The sequence below is a fragment of the Salvia splendens genome, chromosome 18, assembly GCF_004379255.2.
Source record: "Salvia splendens isolate huo1 chromosome 18, SspV2, whole genome shotgun sequence".
Lineage (NCBI taxonomy): Eukaryota > Viridiplantae > Streptophyta > Magnoliopsida > Lamiales > Lamiaceae > Salvia > Salvia splendens.
The window spans coordinates 38,152-53,423 of record NC_056049.1 but is presented as its reverse complement, the minus strand read 5'-3'; the positions used below and the strand labels follow the sequence as shown (position 1 = coordinate 53,423).

Sequence of the window (15,272 nt, the reverse complement as noted above, 5' to 3'; positions counted from 1 at the left end):
ATTATGAATAAAGCCTTCTCTTTGCAGATAGTCAAAATGAAAAAATGAGACTCTTATTCGCAGATAGAGGGATTCGTAGATAAAGGGAGTAATTATCAACCATCGCAGCAAGCGAGCAACTCGATTCGAATAATGATTGATATGAAAATGACTAAAACAACCCTCCTCACGTATCAACATATGCGGCAACTGGAGGGTTAATCCAGGAAGCAAGATGCAAAAAAACATGAACCTAGCGCCGCGTAAGTGCCGACGATGAGTTTAGGTACTGGCCCCAGATGAAGAGATAAACCCGAGTCATCAACGTCTCAGAATAGGCGACCAAAATATGGTGGGCTATGGTCCACTGGATTAGGATTGAATAGCAACATATACCATCAAATAAAAAATAATTTTAGAATATTCGAGTATATCCAAAGGCTTCCGCACCGATGGCATTATTGGCCCTGGCAGACGTGGATCCCCTCTGTTACTTGGACCATTCGACTCGGGTAACATTAAATTGTGGAGGGATCCATGGTAAGCTTGTGCACCTCCGCTCTTTACCACGTAAGCTACTTGGGCTCCACATTTCGGCTGTTATATATAGACTCTTCCAAGGATCATTGAACATCACAAATCTTTATTCATCAATCACAGCAGGGAGTACTACATTTAGCTGGTAAAAAACACAAATGGCTAGAGTTCCTAAAAACCACCGGATCTTGACGTGCGACGGCCGGGAATCTGAGTTTTCCGGCGAAACTGCCATTAATCTATCCGACGATACAGTGTTCCAGTTCCTCAGCGAAGAATGCGAGGTGTTGAGTAGCTGTTTTGACGATTATGCAGATGACGACGAGAAAGAAAATCAAAACGAAGATGAAATTCCAGTCGCTGAAGACGACAGTTTTTGGGAAACTCAACATCAATTATTGCAAGTAAGTTTGTATTGGAAGATCGGAATTGAAAACTGAAATTCAATACTAGTATTAATTTTGTTTTGGATGAGATCAGAGCCCGTAATCAATCAAATCAATCATTGTTGATGATTGTATCTTGTGCAGTCCACGATATGCAGAACGAGTTCTCTGGAATCTAGAATCCGAAATATCACCAAAGAAGCAGTAAAAGAGGCCGGCGGCGTTTGCGGATGCGGAAGAGCCGTCGACTGTTGCCGGAAATGTCTAATGGCGGATATGTGCCGCCGCCTCCAGATCGCAGGGTTTAACAGTGCAATATGCAAGTCCAAATGGATGAGCTCACCCGATATTCCTTCAGGGGAACACACGTTCTTGGATGTAATCGATGGATCGAATCCGAAGAAGGAAGTGAGGGTGGTGATCGAGTTGAATTTCCGATCGCAATTCGAGATGGCACGAGCGAACGAAGAGTACAGCAAAGTGGTGAAGAAGCTGCCGGAGATATTCGTGGGGAAGATGGAGAGGCTGCTGGCGGTGCTGAAGATCGTGTGCAGAGGCGCCAAGAGGTGCATGAAGGAGAGGAAGATGCACATGGCGCCGTGGAGAAAGCATCGCTACATGCAGGCTAAGTGGCTCAGGACTTGCGAGCGCTTGGCATCTCAGCAGACTTTTGCCTCGGCCTACTCCGCCCGCCCGCCCCGCTCCGGGAAGTCCTTGCTAGCGGTTGACTTGATGATGGAAAATCTGCATACACCGGTTGTTGCAGTCGTGTGAACTTCCCAACTTTTTTTTTGTGCCGCGAGATTTGCAAATTAGTATAGTTGAGTCATGAGTGAGGGTCACAAACGGTCCTGCTTCTGAGAATTGAGTGCTTCTTTTTGTATTTGCAGTACTTACTACTGGAAGGAAATCAATCATGTACATAGCTTGGTACACAACTCTTGCTGATAATTTGTTAAAAATGAAAATATTAACACACCTGGCCTACTAAAAGCGACTTAAGCTTACCATCCAAATTTACATACTCAAATGGAGTAGCAACTTCCTAAAGGTTAGTACTAGTTGATTTGATACAAGTAGTACAATATACTATTACCCCTAACATTTTATGAGATTAAGCAAAAAACATATAAACTCGATCAGAGCATGCCATAAGATGTAATCGGTCCCTTGTCTATTCTCTTACATGATGAGTACACTTTTTCTGATGATTTATTTATGAATATGAATATAATACCCAGTTTATAACCTATATACTAGTATTGCAGTATTTTGGAAAAGTTTGGCGAATTGTACCTTTTTAGCCATTTTATGGACTTGTTTGTTATGGGCCTCTATAGAGAAGCCCAATTAAACTGGTTGGTTTTAACCAGTTTGAATAAAATAGATACAACAGATTCAACAATACACAGCATGGTATCCGATGTCTGGGCCAAGAACAATCGAAACAAATGAACCAAAAAATCAGAAGTAGGCTAATAACCTTGACGATTAGCCATAGCAAGGTAAATGGGGTAGCTTAGTTTTCAAGATTGGCAGTGATAACTTCTTTTAACAAAATCCAAGCCATTTTCGTTTGAAATGATTAAAGCCTAATCATGGAGGCATATTTCTCAAACAAACACATTGGATACAAAAATTGTAATGAGAAGAATCCATGCATATATTTCCATAAATCTTATATACAATACACAAATCTTATAGGATCGAACAAAGTGAAGAAAGTCATTGCCGACGTCTGAAGACAAAGACAGTGATGGCGGATGAAAAGGGAAGTAAACGCCGACCGCGAAGGATTAGAGCGGAGTTGTCGCACCATCGGGACAACAACTCAAAAAGTGGATTTTAATGGAGTTTTCCCAATGGATCAGTCGACCCACGTACCACTTGGATCTGCTATTGCTTATATACGAGACACTACTTCATCTGCTACTCACACTCAAAAATTTAAAAAGAAAAAAAGAGAGAATTGTTTACAAGAATCAACATATGAACAACCAAAAGAAAGAGTGAAGAAGCAACATTCTTGATCACCTACCCACAACAATAGTAGTAGACCAAGAGAGTGACATGGTATTTTGGGACATACCCTTCCTAAAGTCTTCAAACGTTGGATGAGAAGATGAAGAAGAGCCACTGGTTAAAAAATGAGGATACATAGGCCAAAACTGATCAGTCTTCATCTTGTTCAATAGATGCATCTGCATATCCTCTTCCATCTCCGCTTCATTAACCTCACTCCTCTCCTCCAAAAACTTCACCACCTGCCTCATACTCGGCCTTGCCTTCGGGTCTGGGTGTGCGCACAGCAGCCCCACATGAAGCACCCTCTCCACCTCCGCCGCCTCCTCCTCCGCTCCTCCCCTCAATGCAGCCACATCAACCGCCTTCATCAACTCCCCCCTCCGCAGAAGCTCCCACACCCAATCCAGCAATGGCAGGGCGCCTTCCTCTATCGGCCTTCTCCCACACATCACCTCCAATAACAGCACTCCGTACCCGAACACATCGGTCTGGGTGGATGCTCTCCCGCTAGTCACCACCTCGGGCGCCAAGTACCCGACCGTCCCAACCACACGCGTTGTCCCGGCCACCTTGTCATGGTCGTGCATCCGGGCTAGCCCGAAATCGCCTACTCTAGCGTTCATTTCTTTGTCGAGTAACACATTGCTGGCTTTGATGTCTCTGTGTAGAACCTTGGACTCCCATCCATGATGCAAGTATAATAAACCGGAAGCGACTTGCTTTAAAATTCTTATCCTTTCTTGGAAGCTTATTCTTTGGTTAGCCATTTCAAATACAAACTTATCAAGACTCCCATTTTCCATATACTCATAGACGACAATGAGGCTGCCCTTTTCCTTCTTACACCAGCCTCTCAATCCAACCAGATTCCTATGTTTGAGGCGTCCGAGTGTTGATATTTCTGCAAGAAACGCTCGAATTCCTTCGGCGCTGTCGTGGGAGATTCGCTTCACCGCGATCTCCGCGCCACCAGGTAATGTGCCTTTGTAGACCTTGCCGTTTCCGCCGAGGCCGATCACGTTTTGTTCTGAGAAATTGTTGGTTGCTGATTCGATTTCTTGGTAACTAATTCTATGGGGCCAATACTCCAATTCCCAATCCTCCATTTCTGCTCTTCTCCTCTGTATCTCTCTGTTCCTTTTTATCAACAAGAAAGTAACAATGATGGAGACAATGAAGATGGATGTGAGCCCAGCTGACACACCTGCAATGAAGCCTCTGGTTTTATGAAATGGGGTTTTGGGAAGCTCGAAATTTGGCAAACCAGAAGTGATCAAGCTGTCACTGAGCGATGAATTGGTGTTGCTGAAGCTCCAAGATAGGATCTTGTGGCTTTGAACCAGAGCTCCGGTGGATGCGGTGAATCCAACATACATCTCATCCAGTAAAACAGGGGTGAGATTGAGAGGAAGAGTGAGTAAGGGTTTGTTGGGTCTGTTAATTCCGAGGGGGGACATGGTTACGTTGAGGGTTCCGTCAACGTAATCAATCCAAACCTGGTAATTCTTGCCGTTGTTAAGAGGGGAGGTTTTGAAGGAAGCGTGGTCGGAGTCGAGCCAATATCCGGCTTCGTGGGACTGTAGGGAGGCGAGGGAGTCGACATCGACGCCGACGTGATTGGCGTCGATGTCTCCGAACTCGTCGTTCTTGAAGACATCGAACTCGACGCCGAAGACGTGGTTGTTGGGGTCGCCGTTGTTGGTGAAATTGAAGAGGCCCAGGTGCTGAGCTGAGGTGGCGCCGTCGATTCCGAGATGGGGGACGAGGAGGAAGACGATGCCGTGGCCGGGGAGCTTGCCGGCGTAGGGCGCCATGGCGAAGATGAAGGAAGTGTGGAAGGGGAGAGGGAGGGAGGAGTTGGGTTGCTTGGTGGGGATTGGGGAGGGGTAGAGGCCGCGCCCGATTTGGTGATTGGTGTCGTTGGTGAGGGTGAGGATGCGGGATTCCACGGTGGCCACGCCGTATAGGGAGACGTCGGAGGAGGAGAAGCCGTTGAAGAGGAAATCCACGGCGGAAGCCACGTGGACGGCGGTTGCCAGGAGGAAGGGAACAAGGATCATGTAGCGCCGTTTCTTCATTATACAAATGGGGAAAGGGAACAGGTCGTTGTGGATTAGCTTATTGTTTGCTTTATAATTACAACTTGTCTACTTTGACCTTTATGATTTGTTTATGCTTTGATCACATCAAACGAGTTGTAATCTTTGACATAAAGGATCCAAGGACATGAAAAAGATAATAAAATACTAAGCCGCTGATATTAAGCCTAACTACATTAGCATGGATTTGAGGAACTGGAGAAATCTCGTAGATGAGAAAAGCGGTTTGAATATTCAGAGTCAAAGAAGAGAGGAAGCTTCTTGCTTCCCACCAGCAAAAGATAGGAATAAAATAGCAATGTGTACTTATTTCATATACGTTCAAAAGTAGTATAATAAAACAGCAAAGTGTTTGGCGCAGCGTTGACAATTCAAACATAAAAATAAATATATAATAATATCTCACATCGATCTACACAAAGAGCTTAATCCATTATACAAGTCTCGTGTGCCTCTCCTCTTATCACCAATTGGTTTTAATATGGAATCCGATTTCTATCATGGTATCAGAGCGGGTCGCTGACTGTGGGTCATATTTAACTGACCCAGCAGTATAACTGGGCTGAAAATTTGGGTCAGTGGTCCAACAGATTGAAAAAAAATTGGGCTCCAACCCCTCCAGTATGTAATAGTCCTTGGATCTGAGGTCATTACACATTTTGGTTCGGAAATGAAAGGATATTACTATAAACTTTGTGTAAAGGCTTGTTTACCGAATTCATGTAAACGTCCTTCATATATCGAGCTACGCAGCAGTATAACTGGGCTGAAAATTTGGGCCAGTGGTCCAACCGATCAAAAAAAAAATTGGGCTCCAACCCCTCCAAGATTCACCTTGAAGGGTTTGATGGAGGGTGTTGGCAATTGAAACATAAAAATGAATATAATAATATCCCACATCGGTGTACACAAAGAACTTAATCCACTATATAAGTCTCATGGACCTCTCTTTTTATCACCAATTGATTTTAAGATGGAACCCATAGATTTCTATCACATAGAGCCGGGCGGATGCGAAATATCCAAGTTGGGGTGTCACGACTCACGGCTAACTTTTTTCATAAAACTTAAAATATGTGAATTCTGTTTATTGGATTTAATTTTATCACATACAAGACGGCAAAATTTATAGGAATTTTTGAAGTTGCATTAACGTGACATGTGACACTTTTGGTTTTAAGGGATGGGCATATAATTGTTGTACTCAAAGTAAGTACTATTAGGGATAAACATAGATTAATAAAAATCTAAATTCCTCCATGTTTTTTCCATTCTAATTTTCACATCAATATATCTTGATAATATTACCCATTGTTAAATTCAAACGAAGAATAAGACAGATTGGAATTTCATTTTATAGATAAGGATGAGAAGAAATAAATTATTTAAAAAGTGGTAATTTTCTTATCCCACATTATTCTTAAAATAGAAGTGAATTCAATTTATGTGTTTTTGACAATTTTATATTATTTGTTTGTATTGTCTTTGAATTAATATATTTGATTATTTCGTTGAAATTGGGCATCTTATTTTATTTTTATGAATATGATAAATGAGTAATGTTTTTAGTCCCTCCGTCACATTTTAAATATCTTTGCACATCTTATTTCAGACGCGCCATTCTATTTAGGAAAAAATTAGATGGACCATATCATAATTTTAACATTACATATGCTGGTGGATATCACTTAATAATCCAATTAATACTAGTACCTATTATACATTTGGGTTCAAACAAAATGAGATTTAAAATTAACGGAGGAATAAAATGTTACTTTATTTTTATTACCTCAAAAAAAAAGTTGTACTACCAGTTGTCAAGATATAAAATATTCCTTTTTATGGTTGAGCATATTATTGGAACTCAAAATGTCAAACTTACAAGACTTTTTTGTTGGCTTCATCAAGTTTTTGCGTTCAGCCGTGACATGGGATTATGGTTTTTTTTTAATATATAATTTGTATTTATGTTTGATTGACCAATGAAAAAAATAAGTTATCAATTTCAACGATAAGATTTTGATGCGTAAAATTTATTGAGACTCTCTCTCCCCTTCAAATTGACTTTGTTATTAAACAAACTTTCCAACTCATAACACATCTCATTCATGTTCCTATTTTGATATTTTCTTTGTTAAATGTCAAGTAAATGAGTTCCCTAAATTAATGCAACTATAATCGCCAATATCTGGGCCAGCTAAAGCCCGGCCGGCAAGAATCTATACTTTTGGTTAGCCCGAACAAAACTCAGCCTAGTTTGAGATGCACTACATAGGTGATAGGACCGGGCTTTCAAATTGAGATATTAAATCTATACCAAAGGGAAAATGAGGAAAGTAAACACAAATTCATTAGGAGTTAAAAATGATAATAATAGTAGTATCAGTAATGTTTTTTTAAGAATTTAGTATAAATGTTAATTAAGCATTTTGTCCTAATATTCTGGTTATGGAAATAGAATTCTGTTCAAGTTTGGAAGGAAGGGTAGCAGTATTCTTGCAAGAACTTGCTGAGATTTAAACTTACCGAATCTTCAGTTCACTGTAGTGTATAAACAGTTTATGGCAAAGTATGGTTTAAAATTTAAACACGGAGGTAAAATAATATACTACTTGACTGGAGTCTAGATGTTTTGTTTTTCACTCGCAAATGCAAAAATTACATCAATTGAAATGGAATCGCAAACTAGCACAGGCGCCAAATTGCATGCTCATAAGCATCTAAAGCATACTAGTATAACAAAATGCCAACTATTAACAAATGAATAGTTAAGGTCTCAGCCCCAAACGTAGTAATCATTTGCAAGGAAGAAGCACGAGTCCAAAAATCATAAAAAATGCTTCATTCTTTAGAGGATGCGGAGAAGATTTACCTGTGACAATCGCAGCATTGGATGCAATCATAGTTTTCTCATAAAATCAAAGCCCTGGAAAATACATGAAAATTAATTAATTTTCCATCAGATCTTGTCTCTTAAAGTACAGTTGACTGCATGCAAATAATCATTCTGAGATAAGTATTACCTGATAATCATGTCTCAGTGTTGGACTTTCCGGTCAGAATACGAGAAATTTGAAGTCCCCGGCTAAAAGCTTCATTAAAGAGTATCCTAGTCTGCATCTGTTGAAATCCAGGCATCCATGAGAGAAAGGCTAATGGAACCATGACGATTATACCAAACATCATATCATATATACGAGCCAAGGACACAACAGTCTCCCAAACTATACTGGACTGCAAGAACGGCCTGAGCACTTGGGCAATAAGTATGATGCCCCATCCAGTTGGGATGAATGCCATAAAACTTTTGATAAAGTCACTAACCGTGACGTCACTGAAGTTTAGAAGTAGAACAACCACAAGTACTATAACAACAATAACAAGGAACTGAACCACTCTATAGTAGATGTGCTCCGTTGCAGCATATTTATCCCTGGCATATGCTATGACTATATATATACCCACAGCTGCAATTAGATAGATCCACGATAACAAGTATACACCAATACTTGTCTTACCATTTGTGATATCCAAATGGTACACAATACCATACTGGAAAAAGAAGAATCGAAGATCCAAAATGATCTCCAGCAATTTTCCCCAAAGACCAGTTGTTCTAAAGTGGTCCTGTTCCTCATACCACCATGTCTCCCAGCTCTGATCAGCTTTCACTAAAATCCCTTTGTACCATATCCAGTTTACAAAATCATCAAAGTCATACACAGTTTTCAGCCAGTCGAAACCAGAAGGGTTAAAGATAAAGGGAGCCATGATCCATGATACTACAAGGAACCAACTAGATATTGTCATGACGATGTAAACAAATGCATCTATTGAGGACAGGCTAGTGGAGGCATAAACGATCAAAATAACTCCAAGTTCGATGCCCTTCACAAAGTGGCTGCGGGCATATAGCCTGTAATTTTCCGCAAAGCTCTTGTGCTGCACAACAAAACCGCGCCCTGTTGCACGGTATTTGGCACCTCCATGCAGAATGGTTCGACCAAAAAAATGCGCACGTGTTCCCATTGAGAAGGTATAAAAAAATGAAGCAAGCTCCAACTGCATTGTGAGAAAATCCCAAACTGCTGAAAGAAACCCATGTTCAATGGAGTTTTCAACAATCATTGGAAGCGCCGTGAAAATACCAATCTGGATAATGAATTGCTGATTTATAATTGCACCTAGGGCTTTATTGTTCTCAGAATTTCTAGCGTACTCCTCAAGACCACTGAGAGAAAGGTACAAGCGCCCCCACAGAAATGTGTAAACCATGATCACCACCATCATGTTGTTGAAGAAGTAACCCACTGTTGTATAGAAGACAGAAAGCATACGAAAGAAGTCAAGTCTATGACCCAATCTGTATATATCTCTGCTCAAAGTCTGCTCCCCGTTTCCACTTGCAACCTTGGCCTCAAACATGGAGATCTGATTCAATCCTACATCCCTTCCCTTCCCTACTTGCATGTATTCATGATGAGTCACATTGCCGCCCCTTAATGTGCAATTGAATCCAGCATATATGTCTTCACTAATATTGATCACTCTTGAAGCTTTGCTGATGCCACCTCGAGTCAAAAACCAGAATCTGTCAAAGACATCAGGATGTCCATAGTGCATCCTGACTTTCAGAGGATTGGCGAGTACACGCTGCCCTAGTGTGACAAAACTCATATCCTGAGCAGACATGAACCAAGCTAATGATGAAACAGAACCTGTGAATATATTTTCACGAAGCCCCAGAATCGTAGGCTTCCTGATGCCATAATTGACTTTAAATTCCTCCAACAGATTCCGCATCTTGAGTGCCTCCTCAAAGTAGCTGTCCTGATTCATGTCAATTGTCTGCACAGCATCACCACGGGTGAATATTATCGCATGATTTTGATTTTCAGGTTTACCCTCCCCAAGCTTCAGTGGGCCAGGTAACTTGATGTGATAGATTTCTACTTCTTTCTTTAGCTGTTGATCATACTTCACCAGGACCGAATAGTATTCCACCTCTTCTCTTCCCAAATGAACCTCATCAACATAAGCAACTCGAAGGGCCTCATTGTTTTTCATCAAGTACAAGATCTCATCAGCACGGGAATCGCCTTTTGCCTTATGCACTCCATACATTTGGCAGGCAACCACATAAGTGAACTTCATAAGAGCAACACCAAACTCAGTGCCTTTGTAAAGCAGGCTGACGCTACTTCCTGCCCTCCTGAGGTTTCTAGCATTGGGCGTGGCTAGGCCTTGAATATTTATGCCGCTGCTGTTATTTCTCAGCGAACCAGCTGAAGAAATTTCCTGTGATCCTTGTCTTATGTCCATCTCCGAGGCAGCATCAAGAAAGGAAAGCATCTTAAGAGCCCTGTAGTAATACATCATTCCTCTGACAGTTCGAGACAGTGTCTGACCCCTGCAGGATGCCCATAGCCTGAGATCCCTTGATTTGCTAGTCCATATTTCACCATCATCTTGCAGTCCTTCCCTGTGCATACGTTCCATAAAATTTGCCCACTCATCATCATAAATTCTCTGCAGATAAAATAAGGTTGAGATACCATCTTCATTGGGACTTCTCAGACTTTCCTTTCCAAACAAGACATCTTCGTCGTAGTAAGGAGTCAAGACACTAAAGGCCAACATTTTCTCAACTTGGGGCGCACGAGGCATGTTCATAAACAGTGAATTGCTAAAGAAAGCAATTCGTCGTCTTGCCTCCAGGTTTTTAGGGACATTCTGCATCCAGTCTCGTGAACTAAGAATTGTGTGCAAGCGACGCAACTGCCTATAGAAGAACGCATCATCAACATCTGGAACCTGAACCGCATTCTCAAATAGTAAGACTGCGGCGTTTGGATCGGGAGGTGCCAAACCTTCCTGCCTCAACTGACCAACAGTCTTCTTCACTCGTGGAAGTTCCCGTACTGCAAGCTCATACAAGGCTTGGAGTACATTCACCAATTTATCAACATCCTTCTCAGGCATGAGGAGAAGCTCAATAAGAGATATCAACCGCTCATGAAGTTTGGGCAGAATTGCTGTTCTATATGCCCCTGTAAACTTCTCGAAACTAATGTAATCATCAACCTCCTTAAAAAATCTTGTAACTATTGAGTGTTCATCCGTTTCATATTTTATGATCTCAAGAAGCAAGTACTTGAGACTATCATAAGCTTCAGTAACTGCACACCGACGATACTCATTCTGACATATACGCGACCATAACCACCTGTCAGGGCCGTCTGCCAGTTCTTTAGCTTGGCTCAGAGCAATTAACAACTCATTGCACAAAAAAGCACAAGGCCAGCGTATCACTTTGATTTCCCAGCAGTTGGGTGGCAATTCCAGCAGCTCCAGTTCATGATCGCTGATGAGGTCTTCCTCTCTTAAAGTGATGATTATTTCATTCCATATTAGTGCAAACCTAGTAGCTTCAACCTGACTTGACTCCATCTTCTTGTACGGCTGACCGAGGCCATACCGGAGCTTAAGACGGTGAATTGCATCGCGCAGTTTGTGCACCACGTTTGCCTCCGAACTTAGAGTCTGATCCTCCGGCATCAGATTAAACTGCAACGCACTTGCAAAGAACTGGAATCGAAGCCTCAGCTGTCCAATGTTGCGAATCTCACCTAGATGTGAGAACAACCCTATCGCTGACCCCCACAGAGAGGCGAATATCGTATACCAGATCTGCAAATCCACTAAATATATCAACACAACAGGCGCCCACAACACCACCACTGCCATTCTGTTGGTGCTAGTGAAAAATTCATGCCACCGATATGAGACGCCTGTGAGATTGAGGAGCATTCTTGTTGGTTCTACAAGAGGTTTAATTTGAAGGAAGTAACTGAAAGAGAATTTTGAAGCCAACACTCCCACCCAGAAGACAGTGTACCTTACATTGTCAACAAGCCCCTCTCTAACACCTCGGCCCACAAATGTTCGAGTGTTAAACCACCATGTTAAAACATACAGAATTCGCCAATTTGCCTCTTCAATCACATTGCGGACCCATGGAACAATGAACAGGACCAAGGCAAGTACTTCAGGAATGACAAAGACCAAAGCAGCTTTAAGAAATGTAAAAATCCTTTGGTTTGACTCATCTAACCACCTCCCATCTGAATTCTTCTGGCTCCAAATCCTTCCGTAGAACACACCAAATACAATTGCCCAAGTCATAGCAACCAAACTTTTCAAAACCATTCTAATACCAAGCAACTTGGTATCCCTAGTAACCAAACTATACTGCGTGCCAGCATCAAGAATGGATTGCACAAACCTCAAACCAGCCCACGTTATGAATACTGTAAGCAACTCTACTTGTACGTCCCTGCTCTCCAATGCCTGCCATGGATATTCCCTCCCTTCCCAAGCAACAATTGCAGCAGCCTGAAAAAAGAGTATTAACAACACCCACAACCTATCAAAACTCCGAAACACATTCCAAAACGTCCGCTGCTCCACAAACCCTGTTTTCCCCACCCTTTTTTCACCTGCAGTCAAAAAGAAGTTACTTGACAAATCAAGAGGCCATTTGACTCTCTTGAAGCATTTCCTTCTCCAAAAGTACTCGTTAATATCATCATAGTTTCTCCACGCAGAATGTGGAGCAGTCCCATTCCTACTCCTCGCAGCCTCACCCTTTATCGTAGTATAAAAAGGCTTAACAACATAATCCAAAAAACCATACTGTTTGCAAGTAGACGGAACAAAAAGCTGAGCAGTATTCTCGTCAACATGATCATCAAGAATGTAATTAAGTTCCAAAGCCATGTGATGATATATATAACACAAACACTCGGGGAGAAAGCGCAGGTTTGCGGCCTCACCCCAAATCAGTAGATAAAGGCAGACATACAAGAGCTCACGGCGTTCAAGATCGGGATTGTGGCGGCTGGGGAGACGAACTTGAGACCTTTTCCCCAAATACGAGCACCATGAATCGTAATTCTTCAGGAGCTTCACACGGAACCGGCGGAGGACGCCGCCGTCGAGGCGGTCTGGAGCGGAGGGCGGAGGCTGGAGGCGCATTTGGGAGTTGGCCAAGTGGAGCACCAAATGTTCCCTCTGATTCCTGACGTTGTCACTTTGGAAGCCGAAGAAGAAGCCGAGCCAATCTAGGAGGTCCATGGAGTCGTGCCATGGGTTGAAAGGCGGCTTGCGGAGGTTCCCGGTGGAGCGCAGGGAGGCGGCGGCGGCGCGTACCTCTGGGAAGCGGAGTGAGGGGTGGTCAAAGAGGAGGTTGTGTATTGGAATGATATTGAAGGGCTCCGACAACAGCTGCGCAGGTGGAGGCTGAGGCGGCGCATAAGGCCCACGGCCGCGCGTCGGAGGCTGTCGCTGCCTCAGATTCATGGCATCTAACTGTTTGAACACCCAATTAGAAGGATTCCTCCCAAAAATTTGATAATATCCGCAGCCTCTAGAGCTCAATACAACTGCAAGCACTATTCGAATACACTCATATGAAAATGTGACTGTCCGTCTGTTGCGTGTGCTGTGAGAGAATATAGAGGGGATATGTGAGTATGAAAAGTTAAGTGTAGATAAATCCGGAATTGCGTTTCTTAATAAGACCAGTTTTGGGATCGTGGCTTGCCATGGATGGCAGTTACAGTATAGTGAGAGTGTGAGTGTAGCCCACGCGCTGACGAAGCGAATGAGGAGCCGAGCGCCTGTTCTTTATTGGGATAAGGGGAACGTAATCACGTGCGAGCGAACAATTTTAGAGCATCCGCAGCGGCAGCTCGTTGCTGTCTCGGTCTCGTCTCGAGACGAGACCGAGACGAGACCGAGACAGCAACCGCTGCGGATGCTCGGTCTCGTCGCTTAGCTCGGGGAGGAGGGTGGGTCGGCGGGCCATCTCGCCACGCACCAGCGCCATGTGGCGAGCTCTGACGCGCGGCGTGACGCCCATTCGCCGCCCCGCTAGTGGGCGTCGTCATTGCTGACGCAATAAATATTATTTTAAAAAAAATTGATTTTTCACAAAAATTTTAAAATTTCCAACGGTAATATTACCGTTTTTAAACGGTAAAAAAATTTCTTTTTTCCTTTTTTTATTCTATAAATACTCATACTCTTTCATTTTACACACAAACACACTATTTCTTATCTTTTTTTCTTCTCATCACTATCATATCATCTATATTTCCTCTCCAATCTTTCTCCCAAATTTAATCCATTCATGGATCCATTTGAGCAAATGCGTCGAATAATGGAAGAATCGCTAGAAGAAGAGCGACGTAGGGAGGAGGAGGCCGTTGCGGCGGGTCAAAAGCAACCCCGGAAATACATCCATCGTGACGGGGAGGAAGTCGCCGCAAGGTTAGTACGAGATTACTTTTGTGAGAACCCGGTATGGGGAGATACCTACTTCCGTCGTCGTTTCCACATGCGGCGGGAGCTATTTCTGCATATCGCAAATACATTGGCAGCCCGGGAAGAGTACTTCCAAGAAAGGTTCGACGCTACTGGCCGTCCCAGTTTCACGACGCTCCAGAAATGTACTGCAGCAATCCGTCAGCTTGCTACTGGACAAATGGCGAATTTGTTCGACGAGTACCTGCACATTGGGGATAACACTGGGAGACTGTGTTTGATGAACTTCTGCAAAGGCGTCCAGGCAACCTTCACCGACGAATTCCTGAAGAAGTCAAGCACCGCAGATTGTCAGTTTCTGCTCTGACTTCACGAACAAGCGCACGGATTCCCCGGGATGCTTGGCAGCGTCGATTGCATGCATTGACAATGGAAGAATTGCCTTGTGGAGTGGAGGGGATCATACACGAGCGGCCACAAAGGCACCCACCCCACCGTTATACTCGAGGCCGTTGCCGACTACCGGCTATGGATTTGGCATGCGTGTTCGGGGTCCCAGGATTCAACAACGACATCAACGTGCTCAACCAATCCGACCTCTTCACCGAAGTTTTGAATGGTAAAGCGTTGTCTATCAACTTCACCGCTAACAACCGTCAGTTTAAAATGGGGTATTATCTTGCCGACGGCATCTATCCGAAGTGGCCAACCTTCGTGAAGACGTTCAACAGGCCGATAAACGAAAAATATGCTCTTTTTGCGCAGAAGCAAGAGGCTGCTCGCAATGATGTGGAGAGAGCGTTCGGGGTTCTACAAGCTCGATTCAACATTATCAAATCTTTGGCCCGTACGTGGTTTATGGAGAATATGGTCGACATCGTGTATACGTCCATAATCTTGCACAACATGATTGTCGCCG

The 15,272-nt window shown here is 43.1% G+C and overlaps 3 protein-coding genes and 1 non-coding gene across 4 annotated transcripts; 1 reads left to right on the top strand and 3 right to left on the bottom strand.

The window, feature by feature from the left end:
- The first annotated feature begins 606 nt into the window (after positions 1-606).
- On the top strand, positions 607-1,823 carry LOC121776026. The gene is made up of 2 exons (XM_042173139.1): positions 607-920; positions 1,047-1,823. The coding sequence occupies exons 1-2, from the start codon at positions 675-677 to the stop codon at positions 1,674-1,676; spliced, it is 876 nt and encodes a 291-aa protein (XP_042029073.1). The 5' UTR covers positions 607-674; the 3' UTR covers positions 1,677-1,823.
- Positions 1,824-2,544: 721 nt separating this feature from the next.
- Positions 2,545-5,284, bottom strand: LOC121776025 (L-type lectin-domain containing receptor kinase VII.1-like). Its single transcript, XM_042173138.1, has one exon. The coding sequence runs from the start codon at positions 5,003-5,005 to the stop codon at positions 2,933-2,935; it is 2,073 nt and encodes a 690-aa protein (XP_042029072.1). The 5' UTR covers positions 5,006-5,284; the 3' UTR covers positions 2,545-2,932.
- A 2,317-nt stretch (positions 5,285-7,601) lies between these two features.
- On the bottom strand, positions 7,602-13,649 carry LOC121776120 (callose synthase 11-like). The gene is made up of 2 exons (XM_042173263.1): positions 8,050-13,649; positions 7,602-7,952 (listed from the first exon to the last, which is right to left on the bottom strand). Exon 1 carries the CDS (start codon positions 13,385-13,387, stop codon positions 8,057-8,059), a length of 5,331 nt encoding a protein of 1,776 aa, XP_042029197.1. The 5' UTR covers positions 13,388-13,649; the 3' UTR covers positions 7,602-7,952; positions 8,050-8,056.
- On the bottom strand, positions 10,338-10,416 carry LOC121778034. Its single transcript, XR_006045605.1, has one exon. It is a non-coding gene; the product is annotated as a small nucleolar RNA J33 (small nucleolar RNA).
- Positions 13,650-15,272: the final 1,623 nt, after the last annotated feature.